This window comes from Myiozetetes cayanensis, unplaced genomic scaffold, assembly GCF_022539395.1.
Source record: "Myiozetetes cayanensis isolate MyiCay16 unplaced genomic scaffold, myiCay2020 scf2-11, whole genome shotgun sequence".
Classification (NCBI taxonomy): domain Eukaryota; kingdom Metazoa; phylum Chordata; class Aves; order Passeriformes; family Tyrannidae; genus Myiozetetes; species Myiozetetes cayanensis.
The window spans coordinates 45,836,563-45,864,487 of NW_026087411.1; the positions used below are offsets into that span (position 1 = coordinate 45,836,563).

Here is a 27,925-nt window from a genome sequence, read left to right on the forward strand (position 1 = left end):
ACCTCACAGTGCTGATGGTGAGATAAGTCACTGTGATCCACAAAGTGCTGGTGTTTAGTGTACAGTATTTATATTTTATGAATGTTAACAAGCAAGAAGCCCTGCACAACTGAGCAGTTACAAGCTCAAAAGGCTTTGTGAGATATTTTCTCTAAGGGCTCATTAATGTGGTCTTTTAATGGAGTACTTGCATATCTGAATCTTTAACTGTAGCTATAAATAGAATTTATAAGCACTTGACAGTGTGTGGCAAAGCTGTGTTAGCAGTGCTTGCCCTGCTTTTTTTGCAAGTTCCATTTGCAAAAGATATTTAAGAGGTGGAATTTAAACATTTCCCAAAATGTAGACTTGTACACATGCTAATAATGCTGCATAGCCCATTTCCACTGGGTTTAATGCATTTGGCATGTTCCCTCAATTAACAGATCATCACAACACCTCAACAAAACAGCTAGTATTCACATGCTATTGAAGGGAAAATTGGAGCATAAAGAGGTCGAGCTACAACCCAAATGTCCCACCACAGCAAGTTAACAGGAGAGCAGCGGCAGGAACCAATGAGCTTTAAATTACCCACCCTAATCATTAAACCCAGAGACACAAGTTCTGCCATTATTTTCACTGATGTTGAAGTAGAGACACTCCACTGGCACTGACTGATGTAGTGAACAGCAGGATTTACCCTACTGTACTGGGTTCCCTTGCTCTGCAAAACACCCACACTGCACTGACCATGTGGCTTTTCCCCCTTTCTTGATGATTGGTTTAGAGTGATGGCACTTTCAGCTCACCAGCCCACCTGATCCAACCTTACATGTAGTTTTGTTGGCCTGAGTGAAGAACCAAGAGAATTACCCAGCTTAAGTTACTATACAGGAGTGTTGGTTTATGATGATACAATAAAAGCTGCTGGAGAATCACAGGTTTTAATAAATCATTATATAGCATTATCCATAAAATTTGCCATTTCCATGCACTGCAGTGCTTGTATTAGCTCTCCTGTTTTGCCTGGCCACCTGGGGCTGTGCACATGTAACACGCCAGCACCATGTACAGGCAGTTGTCCCATGCAAAGAGGCAGTCACAGGTCAAGCTTGACAAGTTCAAAGTTTCCAAAAGGTCAGTGACTTGAGGCATCCAGACACCCTAAGGAATCTGCAAGGTGTAAATAGGCCATTTTTTAACCTGTTTGGTTTTTTAGAATACTTTTTAAATATGGACCTTTAAAATATTTCCTTGTTGAAGTGGGCACTGGAAGCCTAACAGCCTCAGCAAAGAAACAGAGTGACACATCCACCTTCATCTGGCTTTCCACCTTATTCTTCCTAACCAGTAGATGTATTGGCTTACTTCTGCAGTAATACAATGGGGGCTGAAGTCCAGATGTGTCTAGAAAAGGAAACACCACACACTCCTGACGCCTTACTGGGAGAAGCTTTCTTACCTGGATCCAGTGCCCAGCTATATGGTAGGTCTACTTGGACAGAATTATATGTATTTACTGGGGTGTGGGCCCTGAGCACATAGACAGAGCCCCTTTAATGTGATTACAGAGCATGTGTTGTCCTCTCAGGCTGACATCTACTGTGGGTCATTATTTGGATTCTACACTAGCAATTCTGAATGCTTCCATTTTTGGTTCATCTCTGATGCAGCTGCAATTGAGTTTTCTGCATGCATACATCTTGAGTTTATTTTAACTGTGCTCAGTGTTTCGAAGGTAAGTGAGGATGCTATTAGCTACCAGTCTGCATCTATGAATGATCACTTATCACTTTCTCAGTAGTTTGGTTCAGACATGTAAGAGAATATGTTATCTTGTAATGAGACTGTCATGGGCTACATTGTTTGAGGGAGACTGTTGTCAAATGGTTACTTTTATCTAGGGGAGGGGGGGGAATCAACCAGAATAATTTATAGCTTTCGAATGCTGATTTTTCTGTAAGCGTGTTTTAGACGCTTTAACACCATTAAACTATTGTAAACCAAAACACAATTAAATATTTAAGCAGTATTCTCTTTCCTACACAGGGATAAGTATCTATTTGTCTTGTATCACAGTTGTAAGCACTTAATGTCTTTCCAGCACTGTGGTGTCCCACAGCACATATTTAGAATCAGTAGCTCCTGGAGAAGCATGTGGTCAGCTCCCAGGCATCATTTGAGAGGGAGATCTAGAAGCCCCATCCTCCTGTTGCAGCAGCAAAAGCACAGGAGTTTTTCTTCCTCCTCAGTCACTCATGTCCACCTATTACAGGGATATGCATTTTTCTCTGCTCTTTAGTTAATTTGCATCTTATGCCTTCTTCCCCATGACCAGTTTTCCTTGCCTTGACCTGCTCCCAACTGCTGCCTTTCTTCTCCCAGACACTACTGGTCTCCTCCTGGAACATTTGCTCCTTTTCACATTAGGTTTTTTTCAACTTCCTCACCTCAACCCTTCAACCCTTTGATGTTAAGCACTTTCTCCTATGCTCATATTTGCCTCTTCAGCTCTTCCCTGCAAACCTTAAATTCAGAGGAGCTCAGCTCCATTTTTCCTGCTTGCTATGGGCTCTGTCCCTGCCCAAAGGCATTTCTGAGCAAACGCTGGTGTGCTGAGCTAAACACCACAGAAAGAAAAGGATGAGACAGGCTGGGACCAGGTGGCCAGATTTGAGCAGCAGTTGCTGGGAGAACAGTTTATTTCTGCTGCCTCTCCATGGCCTGGCAGGGAGACCATTCACTGAGGCGTAATTTATCAAGACATTTTTGCCCAGCTGCAGGTCAGTTTGGATCCATCCCTTGAAACAACAGCTGTATATTCCTCTTCTGGCACGATGAAGTTGCCCACAGGAGGACTTTCATCCTGGAGCCCAAACAGGCCATTAGATGGGGGAACAAAGCCTAACACACAGGGTCTATGTACCAGCCACCTTTTCAGCAGCACATACTGCTGCTTCTCTAGTGTGGTGTCCACAATGCTGCTGTAATCATTGACTCAGTCAGCAGCAGTAGATCATCATTCGGCTCAAGGAGAATATGATCAAAATTCAAACAAATATAGGACTGAGCTAAAAAAAAATGAGTTTGACCAACTAGGAAGGCTGGTTCTGCTCTTCTGTACACAGCTGTAAATCAGGGTTAGTGAGGCAGTGGAGAACACAAGACAAGATGGGAAAGAGAAGAGGGCTCTACCTTTTGCCTCAAGGGGTAGGTTTCACTTTCCTGGAAAAGAAGCCAGGGACAAAAATCACAGAACAGAAACAGCCTAGGACTCAGCCTCTAGTCCTAAGGGCAAACACTGTGGCAGGACTTGTGCTCTCATTAGCTCTGCCACAGGATGTCCACAGCTATATGGGATACCTCTCCAGCAAATCCCACCCTGCAACACACTTGCTCCCAGTTCAGCATGGAAAGCCTGCAAGCAGTCACATTGGTGTTCCCATACGAGATCTAAAATTTGCAGTTTGGCCTATTAATCTTGTTCAGCAGAGTCTACTCTTCTAGCTGGGGCTGGAGGGAGCACTGCCTTTATACCCACGAAATTTTGGTAGAAGTAGTTGTGCCAGTTTGGAAGGTTCTTGCACAAATTGGCTCCAGCAGAAATAGGGATTGCTGAGGTGGTCCCTACCATCTCCCTGCCTGTGCATGGGCAATCGCATCCTTCCTGTCATGGAAGGGGGTATCACAGATGAAGGGTTACAGTCAGTCTTAGTCTTACAGGAAAGTTATTTTCAGCTTGGTTCAACTCTAATTTATGTTTGGGGTTTTTTTTCCTTTCCCATTTTTGCTATTTGCATTGGGTTTTATAGGAGAAAATGAGTAAGGCATAAACATACAGTTTAATGTTTCTCTGTTAAATTCCAATTTAAAGGCTATTTTCTATTTCAGTACAAGCAGCTGCTGACACAAAGTTTGGTTCTCCTTCCCCCTCAGTTTAATTTCTTTCACAAATTCCATGTTTACCTGTAAGATGAAGTGGGCTGACCCCAGTGTACCACACACCCCATCTCACAGCCCTTCCCTTGTGGACAGGGCAGCACAGCCTGCACCCCCTTCCTCCCGTGTCCATACTAGGGGTGCAGTCCCTGCCCTACTCCCTTCCCATACACTTCTGGGCATCAGCTACCCCTGTTTTTTGGGGTTATTTTCCTCCCTCCCTCGAGCATGGCATCAGGTGGGCAGCTCATGGCAGGGTGCACTTGGGCAACATGTGCAGCAGGCAAGATGGGTTTTTCCAGGCACATAGTGGGGGTCTCAAAAGGCAGCCTTGGCACCACAGGAGGCTGGGCACTGCATGGAGCAGGAAAGCCAGGCAGCTGCAAAGCCCAGAGTGCAAACCCTCTCTATGTGCATTTACAGTATTGGATTTATTGCACTTTTATTGGGCATTTACCGAAATAAGGGAAGAGGTGTAAAGTTCACAATAAAAAAGAAATGCCTTTCATAGCAATTTCATGATTCTTGTTATTGTCTGATAGCAGCAGTTTCGTATAAGTTCTTAAACAAATAGAAAAGAATCACAAATTTTAACCTTAGCCAACATTTAAAGAAAGGTGCACTCTACCTTTTTATCAAATCACAACATGATGTAAGAGGCAGAGCTCCCCAGCCTCCTGACATTTTCTGTAGAAAGTGACTTAGATAGAAAACTGCAGGTTGAGAGCTAATGAGCAAAACAGATTAAAAGCACATAAACCAAAGTGACACAGAGAAGACAATTGAAAAGACCCCACAGCTATAAGATGGAGATATGGTTACATGCAAATACAGTCCTTCTACAGCACTGCTTCAGCGTAGAAGAAAAAAATATACTGGAGAAAACCTCCATACAACCTACTGCACAGCAACAATGTAAATTTAAGGTAAGCTCCTGTCTTCTTCATACGAGTAGTCCCTTTGACATTATTAAGGCAAATCTAAAGGCTAAAATGGGCAATATTTAGCTGCAATTGTAGCTCTGTGCAGCCACAGCCAGTTCTGTCCGTGCTGAACTGAAACCAGAGCAGTCACACGGCACTGCTTCCTCATTTTCCTCTCATTGAGACTGAGAGGCGAGGAGGAGGTCTGGCACCAGGACGGCATCAGCAGTTGTTAGAGCAAGTGACTGGGTTTCACCCTCTGCTCTAGCACACATTTTCTGTGTGACTGCAGTTTGCTCAGCTAAAAGCAGAAATAGCAACACTTCCGACTGCATGGCAGCACTTTGTGCTTCAGCTGCCTGTCCCTGGGGAGCTGTCGACCCCCAGGAAGAGGGCTATGTGGTGCTCTGCCCTGCCCACCAGAATGCTCCACCACATCCACTGAGGAATAAAGTGGTCCTTTGCTGAGCATTAGAAGTGAGTGGTCACAGTTCTTCCCCAGTCTCTCCATATTTGCAGTATATACATCAGTCCTATTCTTGTCTGGAACAAAGCTAATCCAAAGAAGCAGCAGAAGCATCTCCCTCGAAAAAAATATTGCTGTGTTCAACCCCTTGCCCTGCTGCTGCTTCATCCTCCTCCTCCCAACCACCAAGCCTATCTGATGCCAATTGCCAGCTGCTTTTCCTGGCTGTAGCAACCATCTGTTGTGGCAGGAAGGAAGCAGATGTGCAGAGACTTTGGCAGCTCAGTGCACACTGGGCACGTTGAGCATCTGCTTTTGCCAGGAGCAGGCTGGTGGGTGCTGCAGGACTGGGCTCAGCATGTGCCCAACCACCACCAGGGCCACGCACAGCTGGGTGAGTACCTCACTGGTACTGGGAAAGGTCCTTTTACTGACGTCCCTGGAGACCACGGCTTTGAGGGCATCTCCCACGCTTGATTCACAAGCCCAGCTCCAAGTTGGGATGGGCACACAACTCATTTCACCTCACCCCCAGCCAAGTTTGCAGACCTGCCTGCACCTCAGTGACACCATCTGCCCTTTGAGGTTTATTTGGGAACATTTATGAAGGAGCAGCAGCTTCCCCGAGCCTTCGGGGTGGCAGATGCATGTGTGTCCACATTGGAGGGCCCAGGAGCATCAGTGCCTTGGTTTCACAGGAGGGAGATGGAAACAAATGCCATGAAATGTCTCAAGCAGAGCAAATGAAGTTTCTCTATATTTTAAGAAAAACATTGAAATTCTCATGAGAAACTTGAAACTGAAATTGGAAATTAAAAACCACTGTTTGTACAACTGCCTTCTATTGATCAAACTACAGAAAACAGCCCTGAGTGAGGGCTGTGGAGAAACCCATCACACACTCAACACACCATCCATCTCCATTCCCCAAACATAATTATAGCAATATGGGAGGCATGAAAATACAGTGCAATGCTACACAGTGGTAATAAAGAGCTGAAAATATTTGTGGATATGAAAAGAAGCTGTTGAGCAGAGGCAATGCAACCATCTTCTTGAGAAACCTAAACATGCTCAAGGATTAAACAATTTAAGAAATCCCACTGAAAACAAAGGAATACTAATTTTTTTTCTTGAAGGAGAAAAACCCCACCATTATAATATGTATGAAAAAATACTGCAGAATTTGCAACTGCCCACTTTTTTCTACTTCATGTGGTATCAAAATTGTCTTATAATTAAAAGCTGCTATAACACAGACCACAAATCAATCCTTCACTATGTCAGTAACAGAATTATTGACAGAAAACAGTCTTATGAAGTTAATTTAGGCCCTTTTATTGTCATTACTAGACTTAAGTAGGAAGATCCATCCCTTAAAGAAGGCCAGAGCACTATTACACAGATTTATATATATGGAAATATGTATATATATACATATATATGTAGAATTTAAAAGCATATAGTCAGAATTTGCTAACTTAAATTTCTCTTCTGCGATGAGGATTTATTTTTTCCTTCTACTGATAAAGAAACCCTTATTAAAGAGTCCTCAGTGGCAGTTACACTGCTGCCACTACACTGTGAGAGATGTACACATTTTTTTTTTCCCAAGGAGGATTTAACTGCTTTGTAGATCCATAACAATATTTCACAGAGAAAGCTTTATTCAATTGGAGCTCTTAAACCTCCTTTGTGAAATGTTGTGGTATTTTGTGAGATGAGTGGCCTTTGCTATGCACGTGATGCTGGTAGGTTTCTAGGCATGCAAGTTCAAGAGCTTTATTTTCCAGGTATTTTTTTCAATCAATTAAGCTCATTGGTAAGACTGCACACACCACAAAAAGGAAGGAAAAGAAAAATAACCGCTAACTCTTCCTTCTGCAGAAGAAGCTGGATTTGCTGCCGTTGTCTTGGCAGAGCAGCTTGGATGCTGGCTTTGGCCGTTTGCAGGTTCGCAGCCCTGGAATGTTTCTGGTGGGTTTTTCCTCCTTCATTAGAAACATTCTTGTGATGCGGGGGATTCCTATCAAAACTATCATCACCTTCACAACACGAGTCATTCCCCAGCCTTTGAATACAGACAGCTGCCGAGCTACAGAAAACATAGCTGTGCCTCTACAGAATTCTTCACAGAGGGCTTTTTTCCTTAATGTTGCATTTTAACGTCCTTATACACCCAGTCCCTATGGGGGAGTGAACAAAAGGCCTTTTAAAGGCAATCGTTCAGAATGCTCCAATTGTGCCCTTAATTGCATCCAAGTACACGTGGGCTCAGCTCTATGTGGGCATAGTTTTAGCTGTAGGTTGATTTTAAGCAAGCCACACATTTTATTCCAAAGCAATGCATAAGAGCACACACAAGAGAAGAAAGCTTTAATTTAGTCGCATTACTCCTGTAAGTAATAATGCATAGCAAGCAATAATTGGATGCAAGAAGTCTAGAGCAGATGTTTCCCTTTACTTTGATTCTTGAGGCAGTGCAGTAGCAATTTCTTCCTTTGTAACAGACAGAGATGATTCAGTGTTAATAAAAAAAAAGTTTCAGGCATGGAGTTCTTCCAGTAAATAGTGGAGGAATAATTCGCACTGAAACGTGGGGCTAAATGAGGACTTCCAGGTATTTCCCCTCCCTGCACTAAGAGTATTTTGGAAGAGATCTGAGGTTTGTACTTGGACTTAAAGTAGTTGATGAAAAGTACTATTTCTTTTAGATACTATTATAATTTTCTTTTCCTTCATAAAGAACTTAGTTGCTTTCCAAAGAGGTGGAGAATTGCAGACCACCCTTGGGTCTCTTGCCCAGCATGTGCTGGGGATCAGGCTTGCTGCAGCCTGGGACACCACCACCACATTGGCCCCTGTAGGAAAAGGGGAAAGAGGCTCGGCAGGTTGTGCTGCTGGCTAGGAGAAGCCAGGCTCAGCTCCATGATGCCAGATGATGGTGATGATATCCCATCCACCAAGGCAGGATGTTGCTGTGGGTATATTGGGGATGGCCACGCCTGGAGGAGAAGCCAGTTGAACACATGCTGCCTCCTCACCAGCAGCAGCATCAGCAGCTCCAAGCATGCCTCCAGGAAGCAAGGGGAAAAGTCCCAGACTGCCCCATATGGCAGCAGTGGGGCACCTGTCCAGCCCTCCATATGAGCAGAGCCTAGAAAGGCTCCACCAAAGAAAACCCATAAAACTCCCAGCCATGGAAAAGACTCAGGTTGTAGCTGGGGGGCCAGAGAGGCAGGGGGTTGGGATATGCTGTGGGGGCCCAAAAAAGTCATCAAATGCAGTCTCTCAATGCTCACAAGCCAAGAGCTTCCCACCATTTCTTCTCATTCCTGTTCCCCACCTGCAGCAGAGGTGATGTTTTTCTCCTAATACACTGCAAGATTATTCAGGAGAAGAATAGAGGAAAACATCTCATTCCAGAGATGTTTTGCTTCAGCTACTGCCCAGGGACTTAAGTTCCCCAAAATTCACATTTTCCAAAACATAAAGTGCAAAGGAAAAGCCTTTGCCGGAATAGCTGTTCACTCGTGGTCTCTTCTCATCAGCTGCCCCTCTACCCACCCAGTTCCCTCAGCATCTCTTCCAGCTCGGCACAGCACCACTGGGACCCAGGAGAAGCGGGAAGCAAAAACGTGAAAATGAGGTAATGGGACTAATGCAGGAGATGGAGATGGCCAGATGCAGGGATATCATTCCCTGCTTCTAGGGCTGGAGTTAGGTAAGCCAAGCTGCTTTGCTGTAATTGCTCCTTAGGGAAGGGCTTAGGAATTACATCCAGAAAACAGAAATTGAAATCTGGTACAAAACTGGATGGTCCACACATTTAAAGCCAGGCCCCCTGATTACTGCAACAGTGTGCAAGATGAGGTAGGTGCTTTGTCAGACATTAATTTTGCCTGCCTATTCCCAGTGGGCCTCAGCATCTGACACTGCTGAACATGGTGTTGACACGCTGTGCTTGTGATGTGGAGACCTTCTTGAGCTTTCTGATATGTTTTGAGGAGTTTGTGCACAGGTTCTCTTTGATCATTTTACCCATATTAGAGAGCAATGATTTCATTTCATGCAAGGTAAGCATGACTCCATGGCAGTCATAGAGTCACAGTGGTTACAGATGCTAGTGACCACAACACACTGCAGAGGAGTATGCTATCAAAGCCACTACCAAGTTGTGTATCATATGGCTACAGAGGTAGAAGGGGTGCAGAGATGAGACCCAAGATCAACAAGTTCCCACTGTGCTGCAGAGCAAACTGCAACAGCAGGCTGGTGTGCAGTTGATCCTATTCTGCCCTCCAACAGCCTTAACCTCCGATTTGTTTTTTCCCAAAGACATTATGCTGATGCAGATGAACACAGGAAGTTTGGATTGCTGAGATCATTTAATAAACTAAGGGTATTTCATACTCTTTTCTTGAGACAGGCAACCAAACACTATGATACTCTGTTTAGGTGCTCTCTTTCTTCTCATTACCTCAATCATTAACCTACCCTCACCAAGGCAGAGTAAGCAGGCTGGGATTTAACTTCTCTTTTCAGCATTTGAAAAGAACAGGATTAGTTCCCATTTCATCCCCTCTCACCCCATGCCCCCAGCAGCCAGGGTCAGCAGCCCATAGCAAATGCAGAGGGCTACGGTGTACATGGGCACCCACAGCAACAACAGCAGAGAAGGTACAGTCCCAAAAACGCCCCTGGCCATGCTAACGGCTGTGCCCTGAGCTTTCTCCTCCACAAAGGTGCCCATTCTTCTTCAGCTTAAGGCTTCCTCTCTATGTGAGGGGCTCTGTCAGTGCCTCTGATAGCAAAAGTCCAAGCAGGCCCCTCCTCTCCTCTGGAGGAAGGGGACTCCGGGCACACAGCCAGCTGGTGCGTGCCACAGCAAGGTGGCCAAGATCAAGTGCTCCTACTGCTAAAGGGGAAGCCCAGAGAGGGGAGCAGTGCTGTCACTCATACTGGGCAGGCTGACCCTGTCCTGCTGCACCCACAGCCCTATACCATGGAGCTTAAGAGCCAGTGGTTCATGAGAGCTGCTTAACTCATTCATGAGTGTTGGTAAAAAATAAAAGTATTTGTGGCACCACAAATGGGACTCCAAGCACAAAGCTGACTCCCAGATTCCCAAGAAACATACTCTTTCCTCCCTGAGGCTGCAGTTTGCTGCCTCAGCTCAGGCAGGCTTCCACCCACCTCACCAGAAGACACCACGCAGTGTCCCAAGGAGGGGAGAGCTCTCAGCAAGGAGCCCCACAGACATACCCAGGCTAGAATTGCTAGGCAAGAACAAGAACAGCTAAGATATGCCCCACCACACACACTCCCCTTCCCTCCCCTCTCATGCCGGAAGGATTATGGGGCCAGCGCAGGGAACTTCTTGTCCTGCCAGGGCATAAACCTTCCTCTCCCAGTCTCCAGGAGGCACAAAGCAGCTCTGAGAGGCTGCAAGCAGACAGGCTTTATATGGAGTTCCCACAAACATCACTGCTTTTATTTAAGGCAGAAAACACAGGATGTTACAGATGAGTGGAAAAATGTGATGTGCCCCACTGCCTGCAGAGCCCCTCAGACTGGAGAATGCTTTTCTGGAAGTCAGAGGGTCTCCAGACAGGATTAGGAAAGCACATAGTGTCTGCTCTAACTTTTTATTTTTGCCCTGCTTGGCTGCAACTACACCTCCCTGCACCCCACACACAAACACTCTCCCAGCTAGGGTCCCATACCTTCCCTCCCACATACAGCTTCCCATAGCCCTTTTGTATTTGACTCCTGGGAGGCTCTTTTCAAACTTTTTTGGCAGCTCCATCTCTTTGAAACACTGGAAAGCTACCAGCGAGAAGCCTGGCTCCGGCTCCCTGCCACCAGTGCTGGCAGCAGCTTGCCCTGTCCTCTGCCAGGCTCTGCCCCTCTGCAGAGCCCGAGCAGCCCCAGCCCAAGCTGGGCAGGAGCTGCTGCCCCCCCTGCCCCTGCTCACCTTCACACCGGCAAATTGTAGCATCCAATGCCTCAGTAGCTTGCACAGTGATTGCTTTATAGCACCTGCCAGCATTCACGGAGTGCCAGAGTTCCCTGAACGCTGACACCTGTTACAGAGTTCCCTTACACAGCTTTGGGGAAGAATCATCCAGAAGATGTTATTTTATTCCTGTTTTGATGATCATGAAAGACAAAGGCAGCCACAGGTAGATTATTCCTCCCTGCTGTTACCATATGTTTTTTGTTCTTCAAGCTAAACAGCTACCAGCCAACCTATCTAACATGTTTATCAAGATAAACTGGAGATATCTCAAACATTAAGCTTCAGAAAACCAGCACCAACAACTTACTTCATTGTCCACACATTTGTTCACTTCTGTCCCTTACCTTGCAATCGTTGGAGAGCTAGAAAACAGCAGAAGACCTCAGAGTAAGGCACAAACCACATTACTTCTGTAACACCAAGTTAGCCTCAATGCCACTACACTTAATTTATACTGCTTGAAACCTGGCCCAGAGCACCTCCTAATTGATTACAATTAGAAACTGTTGATTGGCTTGTCCCTAGTGTCAGTGACCACAATTACACAACCTGGTAAAAAAAGAGGCAGTTACTATTTTTTAACCATAATCCCATTTTTTGAGCATAGTAAAATAGCTAAGCAGTGTATTGAATGATATAGTATTACTCATATGCTTAAGCACCTGAGTCCTTGATCTTGTGCTTTATAAAGTGCTCTGAGCTGTGGTGTAATTGCCTATAAATATGCTGCTGATCATGCTTACAGGGACACTGTCAAGGTTGGAAGACCTACATTTTGACTTAGGAAAATGACATCTTAAAACAATTTTATTCTCAGTGTTCCTAAATTACCAACCTGTGTTTTTTCTCATGCTTCATTTTATCAGTCCAGGTCCTAGAAATAATAAGGTTATGGGAGAATGTTCACTTTTAAAGCAATGGACCAGGCATAGAAATAGTATGATAGAGGCCAATGTTCCCATCCTGAACATGCAAATAAAAGTACTTTACCGTAAAACCTATTTTTCCTGATGTGAATGGGCATGACCTCTATTGCCCTTAGAGTTTGCCATAAGGTCACCCCTGGTTGAACCAATGTCTTGTGAAAGAAAGAGCACAAGGCTGAGGGAATCAAGTCTGGGCAAGTCTGCAGCTTCACGAAGTACCCATTTTCCACGGTGTGTCTTTGTCAGTCAGCAGGGAACAGAGTTACAAAGCTGGTGAGGAGCAGTGCTGTTGGGATTGCAGAGGGGTGATGGGATGGGGAAAACACAGGGATGAGAGCCCTTTCCCGCACTGTCCCTTCTGTGAGCAGCTCTGTGGCTGAAGCCCAGCGGCAGGGGAACTGAAGCCAGCTATTGAAGAGCTTTTTGATCTCAGGCAAAGAGCAATACTGGACTTTCTCTTAAGGAAAGAATACAAATAGCTGAGGAGTGAAAGGTGGCCTGGGATTTTTCCTTTCATGAAGGGCTTGGTTTATTTCTGAGCTGAATAACTCAGCTCCCTCTGAGCTGCAGTCCTCCAGCACACTCTGTACTCACGGGAAACCTGCAATGCCACAGTAACCAGACCCACAGATGCCAGTAAATGAAAAAGTATGGCTCATTGGTGCAGGGGACAATGCAAGGCAAATGGGGAGAAAGTGCAAGCAAAAGCTGTGCTGATAATGCCAGAGTGGCAAGTAGAAAGGCATTTTTGGAAGATGTGGCCTTGCCTCCCCTGTAGTATTCTGCTAGCCTCTGTGCTGCATGGTTTGAAGACAAAGCTCTTGAGTTTCCAAAAACACAGGCCTAGAGCTAGGCTTCACCTTCCTTTCTGCTTGGAAAGTGAAAGATTTACAGATATCCTAGACATGAGGCAGCGTTTTGAATGTCCTTATCCATCACAGGTGTATGTTGGACACAGGATAGATACTGTCTAAACTCTAGGGATTTGAGGGAAGCTCTGGCAAAACCATGTAAAAGAAAATTTAGAAAGAACCAAAAACAAATAGAAAAGAAATGTCTCTGGAGCCGGGAAAAAGGCACACCTCCAGCAGCCACGGGGCTGGTGAGTGCCCACGAGTTGATGCTGCAGTTCCTCAAAGAGGTGGGAAGAGTAAAAATCTTCTTCACTTTTTTTCAATTACAGGAAAGAGAAGAAAGTAAAAAAAATCCTCAGGCTGAAGATACCACAGAACAGAAAAAGGCAATTCTAATGTCAGTCTAACAACAGATATGGCTCAAAGTTTCAGCAGGTGGGATGGTGCTCCCCACGCTTCCAGTAGGCATCCAAGAGAGCAGGGCAGCGTAGGGGCTATGTCTCTCACTCGGGCAAGCCTTGTAAGGTGTGAATATGGATAAACACTTGGAAAAATCTCATGTGTCTAACACCAAAGAGTGCATTTCAGGCTCTAACAGTTACAGAGAAACACTTGAAAGTGCAACTTGCATATATTTTAAGAGCTTCCAGAAACCAGAATAAAAGCAAAATGAGCCCAAACCCTGTACTTTTTAAAGTCTCATGCTTTTGAGGCAAACCTCATATCTCTGATTTGCTTTGAGCTGACTTGATAATTTTAAATGGTTGTCCTTGAAAATTGTAAGACTTATTTTATTTTTTCGTAGGTTTATCGTATAGAAATGCTTAAAAAGCAATAAAGTCAATTTCAACAGCATTACTTAAATCCATGATTATATCAGTTCTGTGTTATGGGTATGCAGGGAGAAACTATCTGAGTAGGAAATTGTAAGGGATTCCTGCAACAATAGTTACATTGTTTGCACACATACATACCATAATAATAACAGAAAAGCAATAGCAACCTTGCAATTACAAAAAATACCCAGGGCCCTTAAAAAATGTATGTGTATATTCTGTGTTTACCCAGATTAAGTGTCACTAGGGACTAATACTTTATGTACCCTATATCTTCTATCTAGTTTATTAAAGTTTTTTCTGGGCTTCTTTTCTTCAAAACTGTGATTGTGCCTTATGATCAACAAGAGGAACCCAAGTTCCATGAAAGGTAAACACCTGCAAGCCGAGAACAGAGTGTGTAAGAAAACCTGGATTAATTTAATGACAGTGCTTTATAATGGACGATATAAATTTTCCTGCTACAATTGTTATATACATTCAACAGTTTTATTGTATGTCAGTGCACATTATTCGGCACAGCTGCTAGAGAGGCATTGCTGAACTGGTGTTTCTCTTCCATGACAAACACCTATTAAGCAGTCAGCATAAACTCTTCTTGTTACAGCCTCTGACATCACCCTCAGGGCAAGCGGACACAGAACAGCAATTGCTGAATCGCGTATGAAAATTATAGTTTTATTGTCTATACAAGTGAAGGTTTAACTCAGATTCCTGCTCGAGTCAGCTCTGTTATAAAGGAGTGATTCTTTCAGGGAACAAACAAGCACAGTACACCATTGTAATCAAAGGAACAGACACTATTTATGTATTGGAAAGCCTTGTTCACAATAGTGCTAATGCCCCAGAAGCCACTATTTTAGCAGCTGTAGAGAAAATAAAGCATGACTAACAAGATACCATACAGAGTCAGATACAGTTTTTTTAGCACACAGATGGAATCATCCCATTTAATATAATTCAGTTTAAAGGCATGACCCATAAGTGGGAACCATGTATTTAATGTTTATATAAGCATTTTCTCCACCGTAGCGTTCAAAGGCTTCCAGTGTCTCTTGAATGAGAACTCCAATATTTTCACGCTTCTGCTGGCTGTATTCTATTCCATCACCTAAATTAACTGGTTAATAAAAGACAAAAAAAAAATTATATTTAACGTCTTATACTTCGAAATAATGACATAGGAAACTGCAATTGCTGGTTAGTCATTGTGCCTCTATTAAAAACTTTGTTCTGTGACATGAAACAGAGCTGAATTTGAAAACAGGATGGTTTTGGTATCTCTTTAAGGTTCTGCTCAGTCTCCAGTTTCATACGCCTTTAAAATTCATGTATGCATTACTTTAGTGTCTAAGAAAAAATCCTAATAAAAATAAAGAAAACACATTCTTTTATAAGATAAATATGAACTCTTTTACACAGTTAATCTCTTAAAGCCATTTCATCTTTATTTCTAATATTGCTTATTTAAGATAAAATTCAACTGCCAGATGCATAAGTGCTTGTCTACAAAACATGATTTAATCTAGACTTGTTATGGTTTGAAATCTTAAAAACCTATTGGTTTGGGATTGCTCCCTGTTAGACATCATATTCAAATACTTTTTTTTTTGCTCTGATAGAGGGAATGTCACCTGGCCTAAAAGATTTTTGGAGAATAACATGGTACTCGTTAAATTTCTGCTTCCTGAAAAATGTGTAAAAGTCAATGTCGAAAGGAAAAATTATTGCAGCCCTCAGATGCAGCAGCATTTAGTGCTGCTTTCTCTAACATGGACTAGCAAGGGTGACACATGATCATACACATAAGGCATAATTCTTTAAAAATCAGTGTGAACAACTGTGACAACAAAGCAAGAACAATAAGAAATAACTTCAACTGCCAACACGCTAAGAGATTTAAAGGAAGAAAATATAATTCAGTCGGTTTTAAAACAATATTCTGCAAAGTATCTGAATATATATTCCAAGACATATATGAAAAATAATTTGGTAGGAGCACAATATACTCAGATGGTGTACGTAACACGTGGCGTAGTGGCCAGGTGGGGCAGCTGTCACACTGCTACAAGGTAATCCACATGCAAGCAGCCAGTGGGCTCAATGTAGGCAGCAGGGACAAAATGCCCATAAGAAACATTTAACATCTCAAACAACACTGCTTGCTCATCGACACTCTCAGCCTGCCAGTGACAGACAGGCTTGTCAAGACAACGCAACCAGCTCCTCGGGTATTGCTGCCTTTCACATTAGAAACATAGCACACAAGGGTAAGAGTAGATTTTGCTCCCACTGCTGCCTCCAGATGCCCTGGTCGATGAGACATAGATGGACAACTGCACACATCCTCATATCCTGTCCCAGATCTAAGGCCAAGGCTCTGAGTTTAAAGCTTGTGACTTTGTTACCAGTAAGAAATGAAGAACCATGCTCATGAAAAAAGAGGTGGTGAACATGGGTAAAAATCATCCTTTTGCTGAATTTTCCTGTAATATATCTGATTGCACTCCAAGTTAATTATGTGTACATCAGTTTTTCAAACTGCTTACACATATTTATGTCACTTTGCTTTTTATGAAATGGTTACACAAATACAGATGTGACATACAAGGGCTGTGCTTCTGAGTGGAAAGGTGGTAATTTTTTTAAATTATGATTACTTTTAAGCACACAAATATTTTTGAATACATTAACTTTTAATTTCACTGACATAAGAAGTCAGGGTTGTGACATCAACATTTATTACAATACATTTACTGTAATGTTAAAAATAACAGATTATTAGACTGCATAAAAAGCACCAAGAGATATTTAAAAAAATGATTGGCTTATACAAAATGGAAAAAGAAAAGCACATTACAATTGAGTGCAATTGCAAGTAAACATGGTTTGCTCTTGCAGAAAACAACTGAGATAACTGTGCCTCATCATCTACCTTGCATGCACGCTGCCAGCACTCCCCAGAACACCTGGAGGTATTTCTGATTTCACCAGTTTGAGCAAAGGAAACCCTGAACCTTGACCTAAGTCTTGGCAAATATGTAAAGGAATTACTGACTTTCCAACCATATGTCTATTATCTGTAATTTTAAGCCTACACACATGCTCTGCTAATGAGCTTACACAGCTTTCATCATTCTTTCAAAGAAGAAGGAAAAAAAATCAGCTGTCTGGAAGTAATGGGGATACATTGCTAAAGAAGTTTGGAGGAAGCCAACAAGGCTCAGTGATAATGCTGGTAGAAGAGGTATTTTCCAGAATTACATGTTATGGTCTTTATTAGAAAGCATAGTCTGTACAAAAAATTATGTCTTAGATGCTTGATCAAAAGGTACCTAAGAGATGGAGGCAATGATGAAGGAAATAGTCTGCAAGCAAAGAATGAATGTGTGATGTGCAGACCATCATTACAATTTTTTTTTCCTGCAGACCATCTGTGCTATATGAAGGTTTGTATCCTCAAGGCAGCCATAATTCACACTAATGTCATGACACAAGCTACAACCAACAATAGTAGAAAGGTTATGTCAGCATCGAGGTCACCTGGTAAGTACTGAAATAGCTATCCTATGTAGTTATAGGAATTAACAAATCTTTCAGACAAAAAAGATAATCATTAACCCAAGAGGACAACATCCATTACATGGATGAGTCAGAATGATCTGCACCTAAGGGTAAATATCTACTCATAATAATAATGATGATTAGTTGGAAAAAAATAGCCACTGAAGTATAGCAGACTCAGCGTGCCCTTCTCTGGTTTGACTTTATCTTCAAGTTAGATTGCTTGAGAAGCCAACTTCGTCAGCCACAAAAATGTTGCACGGGTAAAGTGTGAATATGGATCTGATTCAAGCTCTTTATGAAATTGTCATTTGTAAGGAAGAATAAATCAACATGAAAATCCTAGGAAGCACATTTGTCATATCTTTGCCTCAAAGTGAAACGTATGGCAAATTCAGCAGTCACCAAGACAGAACCAAAGTTAATTCTGTGTTTAGAAGAAATGCACTGAAGGACTACTAACAGATATAGAGGATTACAATCAGGAAAAGATCTCATTTTCCCTTCCTAGACCAAAAAGTTCCCAATCTCCCAAATCACACACCAAAGGTTTTACGGTCCTTAAAGTGAAGTGAAAGTCTTTGCACCTGTCAAGACCTGTGTTAGCTGATGAAATCACCCAGCACACCAAGCCCAGGAGTGGCACTCCCTGTCCTGACAATGCCAGCTGCTGTAGCCAAGGAAACTCTGCTCAGACCCTCAGGGACTGAACTCAGCATTTGGCAGGGAACAGAGGAGGATTTGAATTTTGCTTTAAAATATGATTTGTATTTGAGTTTAGACATGCTTCTATTAATGATTCAGGATATTAAAGAAATTCTGTGTTATTTGTATTCCATCTCATTTCACTTTAAAATTTCATTAGGATAATGCTACAAATATAAACTTTTATTGGAATAAAGAAGGACAAGCAAGTTTCTCCCAATGCACTCAGAGCCCAATATGGCAGTTTTGAAGTTCTGGAGTGGACAAGAAGGGTAAAACAACCCTTAAAGCTCAGTCAGATCTATTCTTATCTCTGGATATTTGTTAGCATCTGAAAGTGTCTGAGACACTTCTTTTTTCAGTTTATTAGATTTCACTTCAAGGTAGGCCAGATTTCAAAAAGAAGTTTTTTTAATCCCCCAAATATATTGCTTGTAAGTATTTCACAGATACCAGAGTTCAGTCTTGGTGGTGACTGCTCCAAAGGGTTCTGCTTTATGGAAGACACAAATTAAAACCAGGGTTTTCATGCACCTGTTGTTGAAGGGATGTCATAGATCTTGGGATATTATATTTTCCCTACCTGCTAAATATCTGTGGAATGCTTAGTATTGGAGGACAAAATAAAAGAGATTTCTGAAGAGACTGTGAAGATAGCCCTATGTCCCCAGCTTAGGCAATATTTTTAATCAAATTATAACTCAAAGGCTATTCCTTTATTCTTTAACGATGAAAGTGATTCTTTATTGATTTTAAGAGCATATAGGCCCACACATATATTTCGACTTGTTGTCTTGGAACCATTGCCTAAAATGATTCTTAGCAGATATTTTTGAAGTAGTACTAGTTAACAAAAAAGACCTCTTGTATAATGGCTTTGGGGTTTTTTTCTGGTCGTTTGGGTTTTTTCTGGTTTGTACACAAACCAGTAAAACTACTTTGAAAGACAGGCATCATTACTCCCTCTTTGAATCTTAAGAAACAAAGATACTGAAAGGTAAAGTGACTTGTTCCAAGCCATGGAAGACATCAGTCACAAACCACGATTTTCAACGTTTTATTGCCGATGATGAAAGTTCTATTCATGGTAAAATATAACTATGGTTAAAACCAGTTTTAAGTGGCTCTGTTCATACTAGTCCAACCAACATGTATTTTCAGCAATTATAATGTTTACAGTAATGCAACACAGCAACCCGAATGTTACTTCAAAACAAAAAAAGCCAGCTGCAATGAGATTGAGCCTGACACAGAACAAAATGCAGTTGAGAAGGACAAACTATCATTAAAAATATTTTGAGGAAAATTTCAGAACTTTTTTTTCCTTCTGGGAGTCATCATCAATACCAAGAAATAAACAGAAACTGATTTCAGCTATAGATTGAAAGGCTTCTATGTCAGGGTTCACACCATGTAAGTTCAGAGCTCATGTACAGTTCAGAGCTTAGTTAGTTTTTCAAAGTCTTCTTGTTAGGAAAAGTTTAATTGCCATAGAATAAAATAAAATAAATAATAATAAGGTGTTGGCTTATTGACTGGAGTGGAAAATGAAAGCTCCTGATGAGTCATTGTGGGGAGAGGGAGGAAGGCTCCTTTGCACCACTCCTATCATCGTGACTCAGAACTGTGCTTTGAAATTGTCAGGTCTAGGAAGGATGAGGTAGTTCAGTCTCCCTGTGCATTTAATTGAAAGTTTGTGAAAAGTCACAGGTAAGATTATAAACCCCTCCTGTCTGCTAAGAAACAGTGGGACATTGCCAGTTCATTTCACTCAGGAGGTTACGGCTTCTGGTTGTTACTAACCCAGACAGAGAACTCCATGTTCCCTTCCTGAAGGCTCAGAGCAATGTGAACATCACTCCTACATGTTCTTAGGATATATCTAGATTATGTACACAGGGAAGTTCAAACTGGCCTCATGCAGGCTGGTCTCAAACCTAGAGTGTTGGAAAGGAGAGTTCATAGAGTAATTTATGCTGGAAGGAACCTCTGAGCTATGTGGTCCAAATACTCCGCTCTAAGTCAGCTCCATTTCCAAAGCTAGGTTGCTCAGGGTGGAATATCTGTAGTTGCTCAGCATAGAGTAATTCCAGAATGAGAAATGGTGCAGAGATTCCCTTGGGCTGGTAGAGCTTTTCACCAGCCATTTCAAACGTGATGAAAAGAAGTGCTACTCCTTAAATATGAAAATTGACTTCATGAAGAAGGGTTTGCTAAAGTTACAAATGTCAAAGGGAGAATTATTATGTGTTTTGATACAAAAGAAATCTAAACTTTTGGCATAGTAACAGATAACAACATATATAACACTGCTTTTGGAAGCTTAATCATATACCAAAGAAAGAGGTACAGATTTGGCTGAAAAATTAATAAAATTTCATTTACATCCTGACATGAAACCATGAACATAATTATAAAAATAACATCTATATTTCAAAGCACTTTAAAACATTAAAGTTGATCATATGAATATAACTTTAAAAAGGCCAAATCTTTGAATAGGCACAGACCTGTTTTTTGACACTATCAACACTAAGAGTTCCTTGTCTCTTACTTTACTTGGCTCTTCCTTCTATTTTTCATCACTAGTGCTGAGTGTTTGTCACTTTACAATGCTACAGTACTGCAGAGATTGCAGAAGAATGTTTCAATCCAAGAAGAGAGCATGTATGCTTGGAATTTAAAAAGAATACTAATACAGAGACATTTCAGCCCATCATGCCTCAGAAAAGATTTTTTAAATTCTCACTGAAGGCACTTTGCTTTAACATAAAATATAGATTCTTCCTATAGTTATCTTCCATATGCAGCTATTTCATAAATTAGCATTTATTGTACAATGTAAGTGCTGTTACTATAAATACTATTCAGAAAGTCAACAAGTCAGTAAGTAGAGGAAGTGCTCTGATTGGAAAGGAAACATTTGACTGACTTATGATGTTTTACTAACAATGTAAGTCTACAAGAGAGAGCTGCAACTACTTGTAAATTGCCGCAGTGAAAAAAACCAAACCAAAACAAACCCATACCCAACAAACCAAAAAACCCAAATGAAAATGAGCCAAGACAGCAGCTGTTATCGCAGTTCTCCATTTCCAGGAAATGTTAGCAATATCAGATGTAATCCTTTCTAAGCCCAGGTTTTTGGTGTTGTTTGTTTGGGTTTTTTTTCTTTTTTTTTTTTTAATAGAAGTACAAAAATGAAAAAGAAATCACAGCTTCTGTAACAAAATTTATTAGCAAACATATCTGACCAATGAGGTAAAAAACAAGAGATTATTGTGGGTTTTTTCCTCTGTAAGTACTTAGACTTCTCCAATTAATTTAGACTTTGAAGTTTGCCTATGTTTGTGCTGCAGATCAATATCAAACAAAGTAGAGTTAAATAATCTTACACAAACAGCATGCTCAACAGGGGAATGGAATCTGGAGTCTGAGATCTCTGTGGCCCCCGTACACTGTTTAGTATTGCAAAACAATATATTAGTTACAAATCATGCTTAAAGTGCAACAAGAGTTGCATCAGTTGTGTGAATCCAACGTTCTTCCAGTAGCTTTGCATGTATATAAGCTATTACAATATAAATAATATTTTTTAGTTGGAAATCATGTTTGTGTGTGCAAAATTTGTATAGCTTTTCTGGACTGATGTGAAATAATGTTTGTTCATCCCATTAATTCCTCATCCAAATAGAGCATCATTAATGCAAAAGGAATTAAACCATGGAAAAACAAATCTTTGCATGTGTGTGGAATAAACATAATTTATTTTTTTTAAGTAATTCAAAGTGACAAACCTGAAAGTCCCCAAATGCTTTAAAGATTGCTGCTTTCAGTATGAAATGTAGTCCTAAACCAGCCAATTTTTGACATTGAGTTACATACATGCTCAAACACACGATGCTTAACAATCCATCCTCCTTCCCCCAATGGAAGTTTTTATTAATGTAACCAAAATGCTCTTAAGGGAAAGCCCTAGGTTTCTCTTCACAAGCAAAAAGCTCTTTAATTCATTACTTTGTGTTAATAATGTTGGTATGTTTGTACATCTGCCATGTACTAATGGAAATGGTTGTGTCTAGTTTCAGCATTCAAAATCATTACCATTTAAGGAGCCTCTCTGGTCTAGCTTGCCCATCAAAAATTTGGCAACTAAATGATTTCAATGACTGCTTTTATAACTTTGTGACAGAAGGATGAGCCCTTTATTGTCACTGGAATTTTCACCCCAACATGAGGAAAAGCTTCTTTACCTTTAGAGTGTCAGAGCACTGGAACAGGCTGCCCATGGTGGAGTCTCCCTGTCTGGAGACATTCAAATCCCACCTGGACACGTTCTGGTGTCACCTGCTCTAGGTGACCCTGCCTTGGTAGGGGTGTTGGACTATGTGATCTCCAGAGGTCCCTTCCAACCCTAACAATTCTGTGATTCTGTGGAATGCAACCATACAAAAATAGGGCAAGATATTCAAAATTTCCCATCAAAATTATGGGAGCAAGTTGTTAGATATGCCTATAGATTGCTGGATATGCATGAAGTTGCCAGTTTTCTAGTTTCACTGTTCCCTAGTTTAGTTAAATAAGTAAGAACCTTAAGTAAACAGAAGGTGTTTTAGCAGTGATTTGAGAAGGGACAAGGAGATGAAAGCTATGAATGACTGTGTGGATTTGCCAAGATTTCTTTCATTGCTGTAGGACAAGGACAGAATTTATGCAGTTTAAAGGACAGCTAGCACTGAAACTGGAATGTGCTATTTTATCCTCAAGCCAGACAGAAAGGAACACCCCACTCCTCAGATATCAGTGTTATAAGTGTTAAGATATCTCTTGGTGTTTAAGTTCTTGTAATATGTAATATGTATTTTAATAAATTGACTAATCTGATTACTGTTCCTTTCTCAGTTTTTCCTGTTGGCTCAATGCATATCATAGATCAAAAAACTAAAACCAACCCCCTCGCCCCCCCCCAAAATAACCTTCCTAAAATGTGAATTTACTTTCTTTTTATGAAGAACATAAAGGACACAAAAAATACTTATCAAAGCTAGTTAACAGCTATTCATTTTATATTAAGAAAAGCATACATTTGAATCTATAACACCTTTTCAAGCAAACAGAGAAGCCAATTTTTATACAACTAAAATGTATTATGATGTGTAGTCTTTACTTACAGGAATGTAAAACAGATAAAAAGAAAAAGGAAATTGTGTCCCCTAGGTGTAGTGTTTCTGTAGATTCACAGCTTTGAATTGTGTAAGCTGAAGCCTTTTGAAAGCAATGTAGAAACTGCACATACACCACATGCAGACTGATTTTTGCTATTTTTTTTATGTGAAGAAAGATAAGTGAATAAGAACTATTTCATTAGTGACTCTTAGCTGGAAAACACTCAGTCTTCTTGTCTAAATTATACCTGTACAGAAGGTGACAGAAGATATTTACATGTTTTTTCAGTAACCTGACTTAGACCACCTACTGAGATTTAGCAGACTGACATACTCCCTCAATACACAACAAAACCTTTTGTTACTTATGCAACTTTTTTTACTTCCTTTACCATCCAATATAAAATCATTATTTACTATGCCACTGGAGATATCATAGACCCTTGAATGTGTTTATTAAAATATACTCCTACCTTTTGCACAAAGGGATCACAGTGTTATTAAAACATGAGCATTTTAGTGATCCCTAAATAAAATTGTTTGTACCAAAGAAGCAATTGCATACAGTAAGTGTGTATACAAGCAATAGTATGGGAAATGATTAGCAGTTTTTTAAGATAAAACTAGTATTCACATATATTACAATATTGTAAGAGAAAATGATTTTTAATATATAAACCCATATATTTATTTTATTATGCTTTATTACTTTTCTTCGTTGTTTTAAGAAAATGGTGTTGTTCCAGTAAAAATTATTAATGTGGAGTCTTTTTTCTCACTCCAGATAGTATTTTTCCTGACAAAAAAAAAAAAAAAAAAGCACAATCATAGATCCTAGCTATAGGAGAAAGAATTAAGAATATATTTTTCTGATTTCTGGTGCTCATGACACAATTTTACTGTTGGCGTGTATGAATATAGGAAAAAACATCACTCTTACTTGCATTGCTTACACCTCAAGAATTGCAATCATCCATAAGCACATAATCTCTTAAGACTGTACTTGTTTTCACACATTTGCTGAAAAAAAAGACCTTTAAACATCTATTCTGGAACTACATGTGGAAGCGAAAAATGGCTTTTCTGTGACAAAACAGGATAAATGACGTGCTTGGCGTAATGAACTAGAACTCAGTTATAACACTGATCATACAAGTGACATAACATAGAGAACATCCAACTGCTAACAATGCAGCACTTCTCGTTCAGACTGTGATACTTTTCTTAATATCCTTTCACTTCATTACAAAAGCAGTGAACCTGAACAGTCATGCTTGAAAAAAAAATCTTTGCTTCTCAGGTGAATTTGTGGTTGTTTGTCTGAAACTGCTGCATATACAATGTTTCTGTAGGCTGATGGCAGTGAACTAGTTACAGTAATTTCATCTGCTGTGCAGTGGCCATTTGAGTGTTTTCTATCATGACATGCTGCTGTGGCAGTGCTTTCAAGCATGGAATTAGAAATTTTGTAAATTTTTTTGCTCCAGCCAGTCCTGGCAAATATGACCATTTCTGTTCTCTAACATAGCTAAAGCATGCTACATTTTGAAACTGCAATCTTAATTTTCTACTTACCATTCACACGTCCTATAGCCCTCCCAGCCCTTGTGCCTGACAAGTCTACAACTGTTCAGCTTCAGAAGGAAACAGCTCATACACACACATACACATGTGCACGTCAGGACAGCAAGGAAGAGCTAAGAGAAGGAAAAAATGATATGGCTGACTGCTCTTGGTCAACTCTGGCCAGCCTAGAAAGAACACCCAAGAAAACATTACATAGCATAGCAGTGCACAATGTGTTTGAGTACTTGAAGTTTGCATTTTCATGTATTATAATGCAGAGCAAAAGCAAAAAGCTGTCAAGAAAATTCTTCTCTGGCAACTTAAATATGCTTTCTCACACTTGGGTGATCTGAGAGTACATGCACACATTATAGTCAGCTTTGCATTAATAACAATGAAATGTCCATTCCTATGAAGGAATGTCATAAGGGGGCCTTTTAGATAAATCTGGAACACCTTGAAAAGATAACCTGGAAGTCAACCTGACTAATACCTAAGTGGGACATATTTCAAGAGTAATATTCTCTTGCAGTTTTCCAGGAATGTTTATTGCTCAGTGGGTAAGGTCAGCCTCCAGAGGAAAGGAAGAAGTAACACCTCACAAAATTCCTTTATCTCTTCTCTTCAGCAGACCACAGATGGCTGTTTCATCTCCTACGTTGTTTAATGCTAACGGCTGCAGCAAGTTTACAGGTCTCTGATCCAACTCTGCAGCTGCAGTCCTGAATTGGAACCGATTGAAAGCACTACCTCAAGGTGAACAGAAAACTCTGCTTCAGAAAAATATCAGTGAGCATTTAGGGACAACAGCAGCTAGAGCAGAATGATGACTTTTGAAGAAAACTATGGGATGTTATTTTAAGGAGAAAGAATAATATATACTAGTCTCCATAAATTAACGTGAGGTAATTTCTTCCTGAGTCCCCAAGGAATGTTATCACTGAATGGTGATATCTGGAAAGGTCCTCCTGCATTACTTGTCCCAACACAACCAAAGTGCTTGACTGATAAGTAAAATAGACATTTCTTGTCTCAGGGAGAAGAATGTGGACATTGGAGGAGTAGAAGACAAACAAAGGCTGAAAGTGGAGGAAGAGAAGCCAAGAACATTCCTTTTGCTAGTTAATTTTTCTAAGGATGTTTCATAAAGGTTTTAATTTATATGAATATATGCATTATGGGTTAGCATAATTATTCCCTAGTGTAATTTAAAATATCCCAAAGGATGCCAACTGACAAGTTACATCTGAGCCTGTTGACTTTCCACTGTTATTTTGTAGCAAAACATGGGGATAAGGTAAATAGGCTTATCTGCACATCTGTAGCTAGAACCCAATATCTTTGCTTTATGAGCAAAAATCTTGCCTACTTACAAGTTTGCTCTGGGAACTGATTAGAATGGAATGTCCACAATATTAATGTAAGCATAGGGTTCTTTCAGGAATGTGCTATCAGCTTACCTATTGACTTTATAAGATGGAGGGGCGAACTGAAGCTGTTACTGGTCCATGAGAAGAGAGGTACCAACAGCCTTCCAGTGCTTGAGACCTCTCCTATTGCTTTCTTTTCTTTTAATAAAAAGAAAAAAGAGTAGTACAGAAATCTCTTGTTGGTTTGGTAATATCCTCATTTTAGAGAGGCATAAGCTTTCCTCTCTACTTAATATCAAAAAATGTGGAAAAGTCATTAAGTCATTTTAGGTATTTGTCATCAGATCTAGTGCCTCAGCCATCTGCCTTAACAGCTCCTGAAACTGCTGATAGTTGTCTGGAAGAGATTATAACCACTGTCACTGAATCCTCAGAAGACACTGAAGAAGTCAGGCTAATATCAGTTTATTTACATATCCTCACTCTTGTAACATTATCTATATCTAGCAGCTCAGAAAGGCTTAAACAGGGGTCATGGTTCTAGCTCTGTAGGGGAAATGGTACAATAAGATAAGAACTTGATTTTATAGGAAAGGAACAATAACAGCACAATTTTCACAATTTTAGCTAACAGACTGACTTAACTTTCAGCTAACAGATTGACTTAACTTCCCATGTCCATGGAAGACAATGTGAAAACAGTCAGGCAGAATCAGAGACACAGGGCAGGAGACAACACTGTGGTATAAATCTTTTAGAATGGAGATTTCAGACCAAGTTAGAAATTGCACCACTTAATATCTGTCACGTGGGCTCTTCAGGAGACTCAGTAAGGCTGCATTAGATTTACCTCATGGCATACAGTAGGAATTAAGTTCCCAAGAGCAGTGTCCAAGTGAGTGAAAGGCTGATCAGTGAGTTTCACAGAGGCAACCAGTGGTGAGCAGGGAGCAAAACAGTGTCTAAAATACGATTTTTCTATGAGACTATAGCTCAGAAGTTTTCCTGATGGTAGATAGCTATTGCCATTCCTTCTGGGTGAGACTGAATGACTTCTTTAAAAGCAAGTTGTGCCACAAGACAATAATGATACCTGCTTCCCATGGATGTGTGCTGGTTTTGCACTATACCTCTTTACAATAACAATTTGTTTCCCGCAAGTTTCTACAGCAAGTTTATACAGCTATGGCAGTATAAACTAAGGCATGTTTTGATGCATTGTATCTGTTGTATACCCCATCAAGAGTTCTCTCATCATGGGCACGAATTTGGACCTCTCCTCTCCACCCAGATGTCAGTTTTTTTCAGAAACTCTGTCCCTTTTCCAGTTTGACTGAGTTTGGGCAATGAGTTTAAAAGTTATGTGAGTTGAGGGGGGGAGGGCCAGGGGGCAGGGAGTGGGGGAAGATTTACAGAACAACCTTGTGACCCATTAAGCCTTGTGTTTTTAGGAGGGCAGGCATAAAATACATGAGCAAGGGCAGCAATGCTTGCCTTAGTTTTTTTTTGTTTGAAAACCTAGTGGTGAAGCACCCTCCCAGGAAGCAGGAAACAAGCCCAGCCTATGCAGTTTCAAATCTGCATCTTTTGTGATCAGGGAGATTTCA

At 40.8% G+C, this 27,925-nt stretch overlaps 1 protein-coding gene and 1 long non-coding RNA gene across 7 annotated transcripts in view; one reads left to right on the forward strand and one right to left on the reverse strand.

The window, feature by feature from the left end:
* The window catches only part of PACRG (parkin coregulated), a 258,467-nt gene that overhangs the window by 21,502 nt on the left and 209,040 nt on the right, over nt 1–27,925 (reverse strand). For 3 of the 5 annotated variants that reach the window (XM_050316178.1, XM_050316179.1, XM_050316177.1), the window contains exon 6: nt 14,483–15,068. The exons of the other annotated variants lie outside the window; for them this stretch is intronic. In XM_050316178.1, coding sequence (XP_050172135.1) covers nt 14,914–15,068 — 155 coding nt within the window. In that variant the 3' untranslated portion in view covers nt 14,483–14,913. Of the gene's footprint in view, nt 1–14,482; nt 15,069–27,925 lie in introns of those variants that run through there. 5 annotated transcript variants of the gene reach the window in all.
* On the forward strand, nt 1,263–27,604 carry LOC126640409 (uncharacterized). 2 transcript variants are annotated; one of them, XR_007629031.1, is made up of 4 exons: nt 1,263–1,468; nt 17,378–17,494; nt 25,577–25,704; nt 25,985–27,604. It is a non-coding gene; the product is annotated as an uncharacterized LOC126640409 (long non-coding RNA). The 2 variants fall into 2 exon arrangements; XR_007629032.1 differs by having other exon boundaries at nt 25,577–27,604.